Genomic DNA, 19,744 nt, shown 5'->3' with positions numbered 1-19,744 from the left:
AAGAAAGTGCGTGTAGCCAACAAACACGACAAAATATGTAATAGAAATCAATGTATTCACAAAGTTATTTTTGTTGTAACCAAACCTCTACAAATCTATAGCAATGCAAATGTACACGATGTTTAAAACTCATAAAATACAAGTTAGTGGTATTTATCGGAAATGCAGGTTATTTACAATCTTGTTTTGTGAAAGATTCTCTCTTCACGAAAGAATGTTTACGTACAATGTCCATGCATAATACAAGTTGACATTTCTTTTTTTTTTTTTGCTTTTTTGAAGTACTTTTAATTTTTTACTCAGTCTATTATTGTTTTCGAACCCAAAACTTATGCAAGACCCCATAGGCTTTACCAATATTTCACAAGGCCTTTGTCAAGAAAGGGAAGAAAAAGGATGAAACATTTTTTATTGTTTCTGTATATACATGAATGTCTATCTATACTTGCTCGAGCTTTATGGCAACATCCTTCCAAGGGGAAAAAACGAAACCTTCCTCGTAGAAAGGTCAGTCATAGCAACTATTGCAAAGACAGTATAACCATGCCCCACTCAAAATTACTAACAGATCAAATACATAAGAATTCATTTTTTTTACACAACTCCTTTTTACGATACCTACTGAAATCAGTTTGCTGGGGAAAAACTTTCATCAAACTGAACACTAAATACTAACTTCGACCTCTATCTTTTTGCTAGTTTCAAGACAATTCCTTTTCGTGGTGGCCCTCCGGAATCACTGCCTGACCCAGGGCCCTGATCTGTGACAAGCTTAACCGTCCATTCATTCTTATCACTGCCAGCATCCGATGCTGGGCTCGCCAACGGGCTGCACATTGGGCTACCTACCGATGAAGCTGATGGTGATACTGGCATTGATGAAGCTGGAGTCGGCAGAGGTGTTGGAAGCCTGAGAGAACTGAAATCAGTATCTGAAAGTGGAAATGTTCTTTCTGGCCATGGAGGTACTGGTGGCCAGCTCTCTTCATCATTCATAGGTCTCTCCAGTCTATCAGTTGATGAAGACCTGCGCTGAGGAAGCTTTGAGTCTGATAATGATCGATGAAATTTATCCACCAAGGGCAGTGTGCCAGAAGTCGACGAGTTTGTAACAGATGGAGATAATATGGAGCTGGAAGCATAAGCAGAGACTGGTAATACAGACAGTGAAGACGGGAAGCAGACTCCAGTGGGTGTCGGCAATGGAGTATTACAGTTAGGAGTTCCTGGTGGTGTTCCACCCTGACTGTCTGCATATGAAAATGGAGACGGTGGGTCAGGATTACTTATTTCACTGCTCTGCCTGGTCGTCCGCTTTCTTTTCTTTTTTACCAGCCCTAAGAATCGTTTTCGTTCCTGCTCCTCACAAAATCCATGTCTAGTGACATAACCCTCCTCAGAAGTGTCTTCATCTTCCTTTTCCTCTGGCTCTTCAACCTGGAGGTAAAAAAAAAAAAGAAAAAAGAAGACAGGAGTTAAAGAAAAAAAACTGAAGCTTGCAATTTCTTTGTACATTCACAGCCAAAAAAATTTGCCACAATAAAGACAAATGACAAAAGATCAAAAGTGCGAGAATGCTTCAGTGAGAAAGGGTGAAAATACAGAAAATGCTTTTTTCCCTACTTCAGCTTGAGACAATTTTAATTTTGAACCTCCTACTTTTCCCACGGCAAAATTTCCTGGCAGCCACTATTGAAATTCAGTGCTACAGGTAATGTGTACAAACCAAAGCTGTATCAACATTCATTGAGTCCAAAATGCTTCTTTGCAATGAAATCTGGAATAAGAAGTTTCTAACCCACTTTCTCCTGGGAGTGAGACTTGACAAATTTGACTCTGTTTAACGCCAGATGATTTTACTCCACCAAAGGGGCTGTCCTAGGGCCCCTGAGCAGTCAATGGGTTAAACCTCCTTGGCTGTATGCTATAACTCACATAACTTGCTCACTGCACAAAAAAATCAGCGAAGGTAGTTCTCCTTGTTGTCTGGCTAATTTCATGTTGTAAAGTGTGTTTAAATTGGCAACATAGAAAATGGCAATTGAAAAGGGAAATAAAATTCCCCGACTAATTGTGAGTACTTAGTGAGCGCAAACAATATAATGAAGTGCTCTGAAAAAGCACATTGCATATTCAAAAAATATTATTCACCATTCCCTGCAAGAGAACAATGAAATGAACTTCAACCTTCAGTATAAAGTGCTGTTTGTACAAGTTTCACTTTTCAGCATTTTTCACCCTTTCATCTAATTAAAAAAAAAGTTGCAAATTGGAGAAGAACAGGAACAAAAGAGAAGAGAAAAGTTCATCACTCACCTCAACCTTTGTAACAGCCTCATCATCACCAACTTCATTGACTCGCCAACTGGGAGTTGGGATTTCCTTATACTGCAGTTTCTCAACTCTGGTTGACGAAGCCATTGAGTATGGAATAACAATGTTGTTGATGTCAAATGCACTACTTCCTTTCTTTTTCTTTAAAAGGGAAGACAGATTTGCTGGCATGGATTGCCCCAAGGACGGGGTGGGACTAGGGGTGGATGTTGGAGTTAACGGTGAAGACACAACTGTGGGCAAGGATAAACTCCTGGCACGTTTCTGCAGCTGGGCAGCTGATGGACAGATAAAAAAAAACACCACACAATTAATGATAACCAGTTTGTTAGTGCCAAAATAATGGATTCATCACTATGGAATTCATTTTGCTGAATTTATTAGGATACTTGGCGCATCTAGGAAAAAATAATAAGACAGATATACTAATTCCAGTTAACCCTTTGACACAGGGTCCGAAATTGCGCCTCCCTGGTTGCCAATGCAACTAAAAATTAATTGAGTAATGGGCAACCTACTATTAAGTTCAGAGCCATTAGCCAACAAGTGTCTTACTTTTTATCCTGCCAATGTTTTTGAAAAATGATATGAGTTTTCCCGTTAACTACCTCCATAACGTCGTAAGCCAACACGTTTTTTTGTGGTGGTTTCTCATATAATACGTATTGCGGGCAGAAAAACTGCGACTCAGTAAAGAGATTTGAGGGACTGGTGTGAGGAATGTAGCACGGTAACAACATGGCGGCTTGTGTGCAACAGAACGTGACTGGTGTTTCCGTGGCTGAATTTTTCAACAAAGGGGCAGATGGATTTCTTTGTTACGTTAGAGGTCGGGTACATTTATTCTCCTAAATGTTCACTTTCGAAAGCAAAAAATAACGCTTGACACATACACAAGACCGCGCTCTTGTTGCTTCCCTGCTAACAGAGGTCTCTTTTCTTTTGCATTCGCTGGGTTGACGAGTACGGAGAAGAGATCTCTGCCATGGGTCGAAATTTACCGTGTTTAGCATGCACAGCAGTTACTTAGCGACCGAATCCTTACATCATACTTCTATGTTGTGTGGGCTCACTTAACAACAGCGGAATCACTGTAATAAAGGAATGTGTGGGACACAGTGGGCTCAAGTCACAGTCAGCAAACATGTCATGGGGCATGCGGTTTGAAGAGTGCCGTGGTAGGTTGTGGACGGTGGTTGGATCAGAGTGAGTTTGAGAGGTCGTTGCTTTCTGGTCTCAATAAAAAAGTTCAAAACGTGCATTTTCAGGCAAAAATTTTTGGTGACCACGATTTGCCATCTGGCGACTGAAAATTTTTATCCAGTTGCCAGTTGGTGCCCATACAAAAAAGTTAATTTTGGACCCTGTGACACCCAAGCCTGCCCGGACCGGCCAGACTTAGAATTTTACTCGTCAATGGAGAGCCCCTGGGAGTTAAATGGGTTGAGGCAAGTCCTTTGGTTCCAATTTCACAAAAACATCTTTATCCTGGTTCCAAAAATGTAAAATTGCAAAAAAAGCTTCAGTAAGCCAATGGTAATGATCTTCCCAAGAACAGCAGGGCATCCTAGTAATTTCAGATTAGCATGCAATAATCAAGTTAATGTTAGTGCCAAGAGAAATGTATAGCGACTACTTGAGCAGCAAAGCTTTGTTCCTTACCAGCACTAATAGCTGCAGCCCGTTTCTTCCTTGGTCCATCAGATGGTGTTATCTTGCTTTCTGTGGTCCTTGTGGCATTCTTTGAAGAAGCAGATACTGAATAGCCACGTTTTCGCTCCAACTTTTGATTATGAAGTTCTGCAATTATGACAGAAATGTGATTTATGGCAATGCTCTAAAATATCCTTATCAATAAAAGTGAAAAAAAAAAAAAAAAAAAAGAAGAAATGTGTGGTAGTGCAGTAACACAGCACTTTATTCCATAACTGTTAACTGAGCTGCATTTTGTTTTACAGGAGATTCAAGTTGCCTTTGCATAACATGTAGCTCTAATGGTACACAATATTTTTTGGGAACCTTAAGTCATTATAGTGCCTTGGTAGATGTCTTAGGTAAATAGCCTGCTAAGAAGACAAGTTTACTAGTAAAAAGGGAATTGAGAACCATTGGCTTTGAGGCTGACATGGTTATCATTTTCAAGTTCCCTTACAACTGCTCTTTCACCAAAAGCTTAAGTATCAAAATGATGGCAAGACACCAGGTTTTTGTCTTTACTAGTTTTCCTTTCAAGTGTTTCAAAGTTTGACAAGAAATGTGCAAATTCAACACGAAGACCACAATTGCCCAACTCTTAAGGTTGACCAGTCAAAAATTCACTCTCCAAGACGAGGTTATTTATCACCAGGTAATTCCATTGTTTTGGAAATAGAAGCTGCTTTATCATTCATTGTTATCACAAATCCTTGCCGATTTTGGGGCTCATTTGTTGAAACTCAAGCACCCTTCCAACAGACCTGTTTATTTTCATGGTTTATGCACGCACTGCAGACCTACTGCCACCACAAACTTACTCTTACAACCCGGGAACATAGTGTGTAGTGCATTTACAGTGCACCACCACAAAAATGAAAAAAAAATTAAAGAAAAAAAAAAAAGCAAACAAACAATCTTAGTACATCTGAAACAACCATTGGAACAAGACTATTTGTGTGAGATTGCATAAGTTAGTTATCTTTCACTTAAACTGGATGTTCTTGGAGTTATTTCAGACAGTTCCTTTTTTTAATCCATCTACTTATTGACATGACAATGAAACTGAAATGTTGTTTGTTTCCATCGGGTTTTTTTTTTTGCTTCTTTAGGAATCAACAAATTTAACTATATATCTGAATGAATAATGTTACAATATGATTCCTTGGGTTGTAGTCATAATGCTATTGCCTAACATAAGCCGATCTCAAACTGCTTCAATACTTAAATCACATCCTTGTTACTTTAGAGCTAGGGTAATTTACAGTCAAGCCAGCTCAAGAGCTTAAATTAATGTACAGTATCTAGCTGTGTACAAGTCTACCTTTTAAGGCCTCAAAAGAAGCTCCAAAAATCGCCCTTGACTTATACATTGGTCAAAGATCTAGAGCCAAGTTCCAGCTAAAATTAACATAATAATGTGGTCTTGGGCATAACAAATGCAGTGGACAAAAGACTTCAAAATGAATGTAAGCAATTCCATTTCAAATGAAAAAGGATTTGTCCAACTCTAAATGTTGAAGATACTCAAAAGAACAAATATGAAATAGACACTGGACAATTTTCGTTTTCTGAAGAGGGAAAGCTCTAAAAGGCATTTATGTTTCTTCAAATAAAACACGATTGTTCAACAGCTTAGTAACCGGGCGCAATACCTCATGTAGATTGACGCACAATTGGGAAGAAGTTTAGACTGCTGATTTTTTTTCAAATCCTGCTATACAAGAGGACACGTTGAATAATCCATCATTTATTTCCTCACAGCTGAAGGAGATAGGGACTATCACTCTCAAATAAACCACAACTTAATCGATAATACTCAGTGGTACATTAAGTAATTAGAAAGGCTGATAATGGATGTGTCATATTCATTATCATATGAACAAAGAACTGGTACCATAAAAATACATTTTTCTCTCATTTTTCAACACTGTATGAAAAGCACAACAGCGATGCATGCAAATGACAATGGGTATTGCATACACCAAAGAATTTCAACACCATGTAATTGATATGGAATGGGACAGAAGCTACTAGAAAATGTCTTTCTCCTAAGGTGAAATGCTAATGCAGAGATGTATCCAGGTTTTCAAATTTGGAGGTCCTCTGGAACCCTTTTTGAAAAATTTTGGGGGTCCAGCTAATTAATATTCAAGAATTAATATGCCATCTATTGCCTCTTAATTGCTGCTGCAGTACCCTTTCAGAATTCTAATTGCACAAATATTAAGTCTTATCCCTCCCAACGAATATGTACTTAAAATGATCAATTTCTTTGAAACTGCTGTGCCTGTTGATTCATCAATCAAAATGTATGGGCTGTCAAAGCTCCATCGATCACATCTGAAAACGTCTTGAGGAATCTGTATGCTGTAGGAACTGTTCGCTTCAGTTGATAAATTATCTAGATCTCCACAGCAAAAAAAAAAGAACTGAATCTCAATTTTCCGTAAAAGAGCATCATTTATTTTAACAACACTTAAGGTGTAATTTAGGAACAAAAGAGTAAACAAATGTAAGCGATTGATACACAGTTCATCGTCGGCCTGTGCGGCCGTGACTTCACCATGGCCAATGCTAATAATCAAGCGATTGAATACATTCAAGTTTCACGTTCAACATGTTAATTTTTAACACTAACAGACAAGTTACGTGCAAAACAAGAACCAAGACGATGACACGTGCGCACCCGGAATTAATATCAACAGGGTCGCACAAAACAAGAATTTAACATACTTTGCAGTTGGATTCTCTGTCATTTCGCTCACGATAAGCGAACTAATGCTTGAAAATCACTTGGATAGCACGCAACAAACTGAACTTCGACTGAAATGTTTTATTATCACTGGCGGAAGATCGAAAACGTCGCCAATTGTCTCGCCTAACAAACAGCTCAGATCATGTCACGCAACACGTGTGAATTCAAAACTGAACTCCTGAAGCTGGACATAATGGTTGAAAAAATGAAAGTATTCGACTACAAAAATCCGATAGGAACTCTATCATTTTTCCGTTGTGAGAAATGGGAATGTTCAATTTCCTTGTGAAATACGCGTTCGCATGTTTTTCCCAGCGTTCGTAATTTGCATAAACATTCGATTTTTTTTCTGCGTCCAATTGGACCCTTTGTTCAATAATCTATGCATCCAAAAGGAAAATGAGTGCGTCCCAGGACGCAATGACGCACTCTGGATACATCTCTGCTAATGAAAGACTTAGCTATTCCTGAATGTTCTCAGTTGTCTCTTGCTGTATAATAATCACCCATGCTGATGAAAAAGAATAATTTCTCAAGTTGCTCATTATGTTAACAGTCTACGCAACGCCGCCCTTCACTAAATATCGCAGTCTCAGGTGTCGTACTGGGTAGACATGAATTTACCCGACTAAGTTCGCAGAGGACAAAAAGAACCATTGTTATTTCAATTAAGCCCTGGTAATTGGGCATTGTTACGTTTTCTTTGTTCTTTATTTTTGCGGACATTAAAGATTTTGGATCCCATAAATGTACATGAAAGACCAGCCCAGGTATCAATGTTGTACCCAGATTTCAAGCAGACTATCTTTCCTCAACCTTGCTAAATTAACTGCTTCCGATTCGGATGCCCATGATATACTTTGAATAAATTCCTTTGCTCGCTTGTTCTTTATCCGCTGATCGCAAAAGCTCACAAACTTGTGAAGCTCACCAGCAGACATTTCAATCAAAGAAAATTATATTATTCATTTGCAAAAATATCGAAGCATGTGTTTGTTCATCTTGTTGGTAGGTTAAGTAATTATGTATGGGGCATAATATCATCGAAAAATATGGTGGCTGTTGTTGTTTGATTACATTGTGTGGAAGACAAGTATCATGCAAGTGGGTAGTTTTATTGTAATTATTCTTTCTCTTTTGAGCTAGACAAGCACATGAATTTGTTTTAAATTTAAAAATAAATTAATTGACTTCATGATCAATTGTCAAGTGGCGACTAGCCTGAAAATTCTGGTTGCCAAGGCTCAACTTTCAGTTGCATTGGTCAATGGTCATAATGACATTCTTGAGGCAAGTCTGCTCAGTTTTACACAATGAAATATCTTTACATTTTGCAGAACTGGTGGTTAAGAATCAAAGGAATGGCAGCAAACTTGATTAACTTAGGGATTTCTTCCATATGAGGCCTGGCCAGCAGCTTCCTCAAAATTTGATGAAGCTTTCTCTCTTCAAAAGGGTTTTTCTTCTTCCCAAGCAGCAGAGATGGCAAAACATGCCTTGGTTTTTATCATAACCATGTGTGTTCCTTGAACAATTAATGATTGAAAATTATGGTGGCTTTTTCACCACCTTTGAATTTCCACTCCAACATCTTCATTTAATTCTTCATTTCATCAACATTAAAAAAAATTGAATTTCTTAGAACATTTTTTTTTCAAAAAACACAGACAGTCAGACAAAGCACAATTTGTTCACAGTCATTTTTACTTCAAATTTTGGGGGGTTTGACTGTGAAATATTTTAGAGGGCAATTTTTGTGTAGATATCAAATTCAAACAGACAAAATTTAATTAAAAAAGCCATGTTGCATCAAGTTTGCACTCTGGTTCAAAACTACTGCTGGAAATTCATGTTTTATTCTTACAGATACTTAAGATCCTTGAAACAGAATACAGCTTCATTTGTGAAGGTTATCTTTTAGAACGAATTACCCGTTAAATTTTCAAATGCACATAACTTATGTATTAATAAATTTTAGTAGTATGCTTGACCTGGGCCAAATGTAACAACTTACTGGCAGAGGACAAAAGGGAGGCAGCTGCTCCCTTGGCAAGCTGTACACGTCTTTTCCCTGTCTTGGTGACCACAGGTGGTTTCCTGACAAATAATGAATATAAAGAGATCAACGAAAACATCAGAGACAAAGCACTTGCTGTTCCTTCCACCTTTAGATATTGTGTCCTTAGCTTAGTCTTAGTCTTTTTCATACTCAAGAGAGTTTATAAACATGGGTCAACCAGCCTACATCTTCTACCCAAATTATTATTAATGTTGTCTGGGTCTGTCTAAGAATCTACCTCGATAGAATCATCCACCTCTGCCTTCATCTTTCATCAGATATTCAAATACTGTATTGTTTCCATGCATGGAAGGCTTTGGCAACTTATTTCCGACAAGTGGAAACAGAGCTGGGGTATGTGTAAATCCACATCCAAAGTTAAGAAACACAATATTCAAAAGAAAGGGAATGTTCATGTCAATGCCATTTTCACTCCTATGCCACATTGTGAAGCTGCAAATCTTACAAGTTTCTAGAGGGTGGATAACAATAACCACTAGAAGAAATCCAAACCATATTATTATCTTTCAAATAAGGTTCTCATACATTTCCAAACAGAAAAAACAAGAACCAGTTCAGTTCTTGTCACATGTAAGGCACAAATCACAGTATGCATTTGCATACAGGTACCTTAAATGCCCTAAATCAAGCAGTCAGGCATAAACTATCAACTTACAACAGAACTATATAGGACTCAGACTAAAATCAGAATTGACAAATACAAACTTCTAGAATGCTCCTCTTAACTTTCAGCTCAACACCATTTTCCATTATAGTTCACCACTAAATTTTCTCCGATTCTTATTGGTTTAAATTGATTACGTGACGTGATAGTGTTCGTCCGCGGAGAGACACTGTCAGCCCACAGTGCCCGTCCGAGGAAAATACCCGGATGGATAGTAGTCGTCCGCTGAAAATACCTCTGTAAACAAGCGGCCTTATGGAAAATAAACAATCGAAATTGTATTAAGAGGGTTTTTGTTTGTTTTCTTTTTCAAATTTTACATTGGCTGACACGGCTTTCGTCTAACAAAGTTGAAAATAATTCAACATGATTTTTGAGCTGGCGCGCGGAAGAAAATTTAGTAGTGAACAATAAAGACAATAGAGTGTTTATGTCTCGGAACTATCGGTCTGATGGTTGCCCCTTAGAAATTTGATGTTCTTAAAACTAGCATATTTGTTTTAAGAACATCAAATTTCCGTGGAGCAACTATCAGCCGATAGTTCCTTGACAGAAACACTCTATTGTTTAAATAGAAATGGAAAGAAGCAGACTAACAACAATTTTTATAAAAGTGACGACACATTTGAAATTAAAGACATGTTTCGGTCGTGCAACGACCATCTTCAGTTGAAAGTAGAATTAATTTGAAGTTACATTATAAATTCAAATGTAACTTCAAATTAATTCTACTTTCAACTGAAGATGGTCGTTGCACGACCGAATCATGTCTTTAATTTCAAATGTGTCGTCACTTTTAAATAGAAATCCAGTAAACAACTAAACATTCCAGGTCTGCACAATTAACATTACACAGTTTTGAGCTATGCACAGAATTTACGTAGGATGACAAGTTCCACGCACACACTGAAAAATTACACTCAGAGCAGATTTTAGAACTAAGAATCTCAACCCACATATCACACTATGACACCAAGTCCAAGATTAGAACTCTAGAAAACATTGGTGAAAGAACAGTGCTCTTAACTTTGTGATCACTTTAAAACTCTAAGCTATTCTAGGCTATTGCATTTCAAAGCAATAGCAGTCAGAAGATCCAAAAGCAACCAGATGAAGGAGGTTTCTGATGACAGACCCAAAACTATCACATGGCAGGTTGTACACTGGATAACATATTGTCATCTTTGAAAGCCCAGGTTGATGATAAAAATATCTCGTAAATATTAAGACTTTGCTGTTGATGGGTACATCCATCTTCTGGCATTTAAATGTGGAAAAAAAACCCAAAACAAAACAAAGCAGTACCCATGAACAATGATACTTTAGATTCTTTCTTGTTTGATTCTTGGTCCATAGCTAAAGGGAAAAGAGTTGTTTTTGAAGATAGAAAATAGGGATAGTTTCAAATGCTTGGTCAACTTGAGATGAATTAGGGTTGAATGAAGCAGAAGTAATTTATTGCTTCTCTTTACGACCCAGTGACGTATATCCCTTACAACATTTAGTACAAAATCGCATGTTAATTCAAAATTAACATAGCAATCATTACTGAATTTACCTAAAAATATATCCTCAAACTCTGCCACTAATTAACATGTTATGGTTGACAACATTCCACAGAGATCACAACAATAAGCAGTGCTATTTTAAGCTATGACTGTCGCTATTTACACTTCAGTTAATCAATAACACTGCTTACATTTTAATTCTTTCACCTATCTTAACAAGGCACTCTAGAAAATGCCTTGTGCTGGCCTTAGCCCATTTTATTGACAACATATGTTCAGCAACATCAAATGAACCAAAATTTTTCTACAACTTAGTTGTTTTCAGAAAATGATGATGTAATCACATTTATTCTCCACCAATTGTCAAAATAGCTGCTTCATCAGTGTAAACTAATGCTAAAAGCCACAATAGCAATAATTTGCTCGGTGTCCTTTTAATTAAATGCAGCTAGCCAGAATGTGACCAATCACAATCAAAATATATATTTTTAAATACTTAAATAACATTGTCAACGACTTACTTCTTTTCCACGATCTGTGGGTTCCTCATCACCTGTGGTTTAGTTCTTTTCTCAAAGCCACCCCTCTTCAATAATGCTCCAAAGTGCAACTGGAGAGGGATGTCTACTTGGAAAAAAAAATTACCTTAAAGCAACTAAAACTGACAGAAGAAACCAGCTTGCACATTAAAATTGCCAATACCACACTTTCGTTGATTGGACAACAAGTCTGACAAAAGTCTTACATTTACTGAAAGGGAATTCTCATGTTACATAATTAGGGTTACAGTAACTGAAAATGCCATCAACAGCCACATAAGCGGCACCAAATTATTTGTTTACCTGTGCAGAAAGAGAGAACAGGGTGAAATGAGGCATCAAGTAATGCAACCTTCTCTGCCATTGTTTGATTAGGGCTAACGACTGGTAACGTCCTTGATAACTTTGAACAAATCAAACAAGGTGTTGTAGGCATAGCACAGCAACAGAACAGAGATAAAGGTTTAAACTTGGTGTTCCTCATCTGAGATAACTGCACCAAGCGTCGCTTCCTGATTGCATACACTCCTCTTGTTCTTGCACACTGTGGGAAAACATCACTTGAGGAAGATGGTAGAGGAGGACAAAACTTGTTGTCAGTAGAATCATTTGAGTTAACCACTGCTCGATAACGTTTGATTGGCACATCCTCATCATTTAACAATGAACTGTCAAGGAGACTTCGTTTCACCCCATTCAACACATGATTATCTGGTTCCTTTCCTGGATCTTTCTTACCATTTTCAGATAAATGCAACGATTTTGCCATGTCTACAGATGAGACTGATACCACACTGCTTTTCAGTCCCTTTAAAATTCCATTCCCTTCAATATCATTGGCACTTTTTGTCAAAACAACATCTGAAGTACAAGCCTGTAGTTTAACAGATCCTTTTCTCAATCGTCCACCCTTGTAAAGGTCATCATATCGTCTAATCTGCCGCTCCACATTTATGATCTGAGACTGCAGCCAGGACCAATGGGAAGCTATGACTCCTTCTTCCAAGTGGCACTGTCTCTTCAAGTTTTTAGCTCTGACAAAATGAAACAAAATTATGAGTTAATCAATATTATTTTAGGCTTTAATAAAACTTGAACTTACAGAATAAGATAACGACCACACAAGGCTCGGATCACTAATTTAATTAAAAAAACTAGCAAGATTATTGTGCTTACCAGCCAATATTGTCACAGATTGTCCACCAAAATTAGAAAAAGAACTCAACATTACTGTCTTAAGACCTACAATTATTACTCTTAACCTTTTCAGTTCAGAGAGATTGTTCCATTTTAAGCTCAAAGTTAAAAAAAAAAACTTCCTCACAAGTCTTGAGGTTCTGAAGTAAGACATAAAATAAAACTTCTTGAAGCTAGAACCAATTCCGGCACAATATACTCATATCATTCAAATTAAAATGTTATGCAGCTTACAATCAAGCGTGAAACAGCATAGCTACATATTTAGAGAAAAGACTACAGCTATGAACACACCAAGGGGATTGTAATATTAGGGGGAAGAACATTATGTAGTGCATGTTACCCAAAAAATGAGAGACCTTTATTTTTAACACTTGCAATTTAATAGCACACTTAAACTTCCATGTTTAGGGAAGACAGATCTTCTCTTCAAGGAAAAATGTTACAGGAAATGTATATACTTTTAGCAACTTCTAACTTTTAACTCTTTTAAGCTAACATGTAGCAAACATTTTAGGTTAAAAAAGAGTTCCAGGCTGGGCATAAAAACTGAAGAACATATATTATTTATTTTTTGTTGCAGAAACCAATATTTCAAATATTTACCAGGTACAAGAAAAAGAAGCCCCCGTGGTGTAAATTATATTTAAACCAAGTACAAGACAGTAGTTTTTACATCTTTCCAAAAGACGAAGATGACAGAACTGATTTTCTCCGAAACAACTGACAAAATTAAAACCCTACACATCGGTAGGATCCGACATGAAAACTACATTCTAAAAAAATAAATTTTCCTTTCATAGTTTCAATGACATGTATGCAAATAACTTTAATGCTGGAAAGGAGTGGGTATAAACAAAATAAACGCAAAAAATAGACTCTGGCACCACTTTTAAAGAGCACTATTGGACCCTATTTTCTAGAACAACACTTGCTCCATGGGCCAAAACAATTCGGATGTCAGAAGTGCCACAATTCCCGTAAAACACAAAGTTGAAAATGCTACATTATTATCGTTCAACGTGATAAAAACCAATCCACATCAAAGCAAAAAATACAATTTCAGTGGTTGCCTTGTAATGGCCACTCTGCAAGTCTGTGGTGAATAACTTCGGGGTTTACATTTCGAAAAGGAGAGCGAATTTGAAAACAACTGATAAGTTTACTATTTCCCGCTTCAAATCGATCGCATTTGTTCGGGCTCTGCCTCTGGTGTTACACATAACTCGCGAGGGAAATTTAAAAAAGTCACTTGTATCTCAAACAAATTTACAACAACAATCGAACTCGGTCGCACCAAAAATATGCGAACTTAACTTGAATCTGGAACGGCCACTGAACATTGCTGAAATATAAATACCACTTGCGATGCTAAAATGAATTGGGAAATCAACGCATTTCGTGGGAGATGAGGAAAATGAAATTTACAGCTCGCAAAATTTATCACGTTAACGAACGAGAAAAGTCGAAAGAAGTGTGTTTCACCTCCAAACAAACTGACCATAAAATTGAAAAACGATGGCTTTTCTCACCTTTTGCTGCGAAGTTTCGTTTTCCTTGGTTCTATAAATTCATCTTCGCTTTCTTCACCAGAGCTTCCTTCCGTGGCGTCAGAGTCATGAATGCTTTCCAAAAACTCGAATTGTGAACTCCAGCTTTCCACTGAATTTACAGCATCTGACTGTTTACCAAAATCTTTAAATTCACCCAAAAGATTCCCTTCCACAATGTTCAGTGATTCAGCAGATATACTCTCTAATTCCTTTATTACACTATCGACAGTCGTTGCGTTGTTGTTTTTCACCCGGCTTGCATGATTTCCAGGCATCGCTAGCTTAATGTCAACTCGATCGGCCGTAAGTTCCGCGGAAGTATTTGAAAGCCTTTTATTTTCGGGAAGAATTCCGATCCCTGAAATGTCTCCTGCTTCGACATATGATTCCAAGGAATCGAGACTTAACCTAGGCTTTTCTGCCAAACTTTCTAATTGTTGAAGCACATGGTCACCTAGTTGCCGCGCTTGTAGTTTGCGAAGGCGCGTTTCAATTTTTCTGGCCCTTCCTTCGAGCTTTGTATGTCGTCGATGAGCCAGCGAAGTTTTTTGAGAAATCAAAGAATTTCTGGATTCCAAATTTGCTACTGGGTGCAGCGAAACTCTACCCCTTTCTTCCTTTTCGCAAACAGTGTTACATGTACCAGCCGAAGTCTTCGCCGTTGAAGCACATGTTGTTCGAGAAAGATCAAGGCCTGAGCTGCGCATTTCTTCTTTAGAAGAGTGGCTTGACATGTTCGCAGAATTTGTTTCCACTTTATCATCACAATGTCCGTTTGGCATCTCAGTTTTGCCTTTAATTTCTTCGTTGAGTCGGGAAACAATGGGTGTGTTCTGCTCCGAAGGCTTGATAGTATTTGTAATGTCTGCAATGTTATTGTCACTGATCAATCGTACGAGCCCGTTATGAGAAATCAGCTTCAAACCCAAAGTAAGACCAGCAGTTTCTTGCTTAAGATCCTCTTGTACAATTGACGAACAGTGACGATCCAAAGAATGTTTTCTCGAGGACTCCGGAGACGCGCTCGCCTCGGTCAGAGCGGGAGCCATTTGAGCCATCTACCATACTTCACTTCACAATGACTGCCGATGGCAACGAGGCCCCGTTGAAAGCATTTTCGCAACTGCTTACAACAGGAAAATAAATCGAAAAAATAAAACTCAAAGGATAAAACACTCCAAAATTCAAACTTTTTGATGTTCATTCAGGGGGAGTAGTGAAAACGTTTTTTAGCGCGCCGAGCACGTGACCGCCACGTCTTGGTAGTGCGTGTTCTAATCTCGCAAAAGAACACACCAAACTTGATATATGCAAAAACGCCGAATTTTTGTCTTGATTTTACCGCCAAATTTTACCGTCAACACAAAGCCAGTACCAGACAGATTGAAGATGAGTACAATTCAAACCTTCGGAATGATACTTCAGGCAGTTTCAATCCCAAATAGGCCACCCTTAACGCGAGTTGAAATTCTTTTCCCGCTAACCAAAATGGCGGCGTTGAATCTACTACAAGGTTCTTGTATCAGCGAAGGCCTCGTGCAAATATCATACGCTCTAGGCGACTGCATCAATACTCCAACCACCCTCCCACAGGTATTGCGTGATTGGAGGAGAGACTAAAAAGCATCATCAGCAGACAAAGGCGAATGAGGAGAATTGATTTTTCCATCAGAGGGTCGAAAAGTGTGAGATTTCCTGTACTTTATACGAGCACACCTCCTTTGCGAGAAATACCGTCCACGAAGCGAAGATTTTCCCCTCGAGAAATCTGAAAAAAACGGACGCAAGCAAAGCTTATTCTTCGCAAAATCAATGATCATTAAGATAATATGTAAGTAAGGGATCTATATTGCATATCGTGAGAATTTTGCGTTCGCACAGAAGATAAATTAAAGCGACGACCGAGAATAGTCAAAGAAGTGCACGACAAGGAAATTAAAAAGAAAATTTTAACACTAAAAGTGAAATGTCTATCTTCGGGTTTGAAAACCAATTGCTGTATAAATTTGGGGAGAAAAGAGTGAAAAATAACAAAGTTGTTCTCACACGAGTGAAAACAGTGACTTATTGTACAATGTACAGCTTCAAATAAGAGTTGATCGTTACAACTGTATTATCCATTTCAAAGCATTTAAGAAATTGTTTGAATCTCGGCTGAACTGGGGCTAAAGATCAAAATTATTTCGGCTGTGGCGTGAAACTGAGTTTCTTTTTTCAGAAAATGTTGTTCCATTTGGAAACCGGAAGTGACAGCAAGAGCTTCCAAAATGACAAAACTTCGTACTTCGGTTTTCTTCGGTTGATTGTACAACAGTTAATAAGGCCGTGTTCTCAAGCCTTTTCATTTAGAACAAAATTGCTTTGGCCAGACCAAGAAAAATTATTCTGATAAGATTCGATAGAATTTATCAAAATGTGTTGAGGGTAACAGAGTATTGTACCAAAACATGTCCTCAGGATAAAACCTTTGAATGGTTTTCACCACAACAAACAAGAGCCCAAGAAGGGCAGGTACAAATCACAGGTGACAGGTCATTGTTTTACCAATACAGAAACAATCCTAACCGTTTACCAATGCTAATATTAGGCCTAAAAACTTTTGTTTAGGCCTACTTCGGCCTAAGATTAGATTTAATGAATGTTTAGGATTCTTTCTGCATTGGGAAGTGAATCACCTGTCACTTTTGACCTGTGTTTTGTACCTGCTGGCCCAAGAATGAATGCACAAAAGGTTTCTATTTTTGCACAGCTTTTTCTTTTTCCTTAGGTGCTCGTCCTGAAGTGATTCAAGCAGTGAAAGATAGTATCATTGAAAGATAATTGTTATTTTTTTATAACATCTCTGCTTTTTCAACAGGGATCTGCTAACCACATAAGATTTCTTTTGAAGAGAATTAGTAAAAGGCCAACTTTTTTTATGAAGCGCTAGAAAGTTGCTTTGTATACAAGCTCTTTGCTGGCTAAGTTGCGAAATTATTCCCCACCCCACCCCAGTAAAAATCTTTTGACACTCTCTTCCAAACACGTAGCCACCCCCTAAAAAATTCGTCTTTGACCAAGTCAACGACTTCCAAGCAAAACATCTTCATTTACCAAAAATAATATACAAAACGGATTATTCCATCACTATAAAGGCAAGTGATGTCTTGCGCAAACACGGCTTTGAAATTAAACGAAACGGCGCAAGTTGCACACTTAACTTCGATCCAACGTTAACGGGAAGTAATGATAAAGATGTTGTGACTTTCTCATAAAAGTATTTTGAGATTGTCCGATAATTTTGCACTTTACCTTTCTTAGAACGAAATCACTAAAAAATTATTTTTCTTACTTTACTTTAAACGAATTATAATCTCCCCAAAGCATACCGCCTTAACACAGCAAGAAATCAGTTTCTTCCATAACAGAAAATAACAGACCTGTTATGTCTCGCCGGCCCCAGTCCTTCATCATAGAGTAGGAAAGCCAGATAATTTTTCTTCCTCCCGTTGTCCCGACCTCTTCCACTAGTGAATCCCGTTATTAAAATCATTTCGATAACTCAAAATCAATTCGCAGATATTTGCCTAAAAGGAAAAATATTTTTTCCTGCAAGTGGGGTCTTCCCCTCCACTGTAGCGCATAAAAATCTGTCAACTTGGCTTTCTCGCGTAACTTAGCAGCCTGGCCTCCTTATAACAATCCATATATGGGTAATAATTATTCTCCTCAAGCGGCTTTTCTCTGAAATGGGAGGAGAGGGTAATGTACGGAGAGGTGATCGACATGCTTTCACACAGTTTGCTGAATCGACCCTACCCGAATCTCGCCTTGCTCAAAGGTACGATTTTATTCCAGAGTTCTCCCAAAGATCAAACACCTTTCAGAACGTTTGCAGCCAAAAAAATTGGTTTTTTCCGAGGCATTTAGGGAGCGATCGATTATTACGCCCCTGGGGGCGGGGCGGTGGCTCGGGAGGAGAAGGAGGGGGGGGGGGGGGTTACAATTTTTAAAGAGGCTTAATTTTGGGGGTCAGTTTTGAAATGGTAAAAAAAGTGACAGGGTTCGAGATTTTAAGATTCAGGATTGGGTGGGGGTTCAATTTCACTATGAAATTATTTTGAGGGTTAAAGTTTAGATACACAAGTCTTTTCTGAAAATCACCCCCCCCCCCCCCCTTCCCTGGGATGTAATAAATGATCGCTTGCTTAAACACATCTGACCATTTCTGCTGCACAGGGGTCTTCCACTCATCCTGTATGTGATTAAAGTTGGTTATACAAGCCATGTCCTGACCAGCTGTTTTGAAATTTGAACTGAGTATTCAAATCTGCAGGCCAATTCTGAACTTTGCTCTCAAGAATTCTGAATTCCCGTGGATTTTTCCTTGATGTATAAAAGATATTTAGCTATGAACTTTTCATTTTGTAAAATAAAATTAATGGTGTTTGAAAAGTGGAAACTATTTTAAGCATTTGATGAACTATTGTTTAGTTATTGTGCATCTTTTGCAGCAACTTTGAGAAAAATTTTCAAAATTCCATTCAAATCTCGAAAGTTCCAAAGAAGAATTCGAATGTTCATTTCAGTCTTGTCGATACTAGTCACATGTGGCATAGCTTGCCTGGTTTGGGGGGGGACTCCCATATAAAAAGGGGGGGATGGTCGTTGGAAATTTTAAATTAAACCCCTAGAGGAGACCAATCTGGCATGGCTTAGGCTTTTTTTGACCCCTAAAGGAGACCATATTAAAACACGGATATGTAACAAATACAGTGACTTTTAAAGATGGCAAAGACATTATCATCTAATACTTTCACCTACGTGAAGAAATACAAAAGTGTAAATGTACAATTTTACATTTCTTCACGTGCAACCCTAGAGGAGACCTTCACGGCTATATATGATTGCGTTTTGCCCGGAACACCCTAAGTGAGACCAAAATCCGAAATTTACACCCCTAAGCTAGACGATGAGTTTTCCCCCTGGGATAGCTTGACTGTAACATTAATTTTATTAGTCATGCAATTAAGGATGTCCACAAAAAAAATGACGAAGTTGATAATTTGGGGAGGTTAATTCAAAGGAAATATCTCCCCCTCAAAAGACCTGATGGGTTTGAAATCTCTGCTACATAAATTATGTGATAAGTGGGAATGGGAAGAGAGGAGCAAAGCATAGTACTTAATTTGCAATGAATGTTTAACACCAATCAGTCTCAGTATAACATGATGTTAAAGGTTTTTTGTCAGAAGAATCTCCTTTCCACTGATAGTTCTGCAATAGGATGAAAAGAGACTTTGCTTTAACTTGCAATTTTCTTGGATCTAATCACATATTGCCCTTTTTCTGGGCAAAATTATACTGATGTTGTTAAAGGAACTTTGCCAAAACTTGGACCATATTTCCAGCGAAATAAGTACTTCACTTCAGAGCTTTA

General features: G+C 38.0%; 1 protein-coding gene across 1 annotated transcript; it reads right to left on the bottom strand.

The window, feature by feature from the left end:
* Window positions 1-38: 38 nt before the first annotated feature.
* On the bottom strand, window positions 39-17,964 carry LOC138042045 (KAT8 regulatory NSL complex subunit 1-like). Its single transcript, XM_068887782.1, has 8 exons — window positions 17,745-17,964; window positions 14,305-16,093; window positions 11,879-12,609; window positions 11,558-11,660; window positions 8,799-8,881; window positions 3,997-4,134; window positions 2,317-2,612; window positions 39-1,437 (listed from the first exon to the last, which is right to left on the bottom strand). The coding sequence occupies exons 2-8, from the start codon at window positions 15,381-15,383 to the stop codon at window positions 685-687; spliced, it is 3,183 nt and encodes a 1,060-aa protein (XP_068743883.1). The 5' UTR covers window positions 15,384-16,093; window positions 17,745-17,964; the 3' UTR covers window positions 39-684.
* Window positions 17,965-19,744: the final 1,780 nt, after the last annotated feature.

Source organism: Montipora capricornis, chromosome 1, assembly GCF_036669925.1.
Source record: "Montipora capricornis isolate CH-2021 chromosome 1, ASM3666992v2, whole genome shotgun sequence".
Classification (NCBI taxonomy): domain Eukaryota; kingdom Metazoa; phylum Cnidaria; class Anthozoa; order Scleractinia; family Acroporidae; genus Montipora; species Montipora capricornis.
The sequence above is the reverse complement of the archived record's forward strand: the minus strand, read 5'-3'. Positions and strand labels throughout refer to the sequence as shown.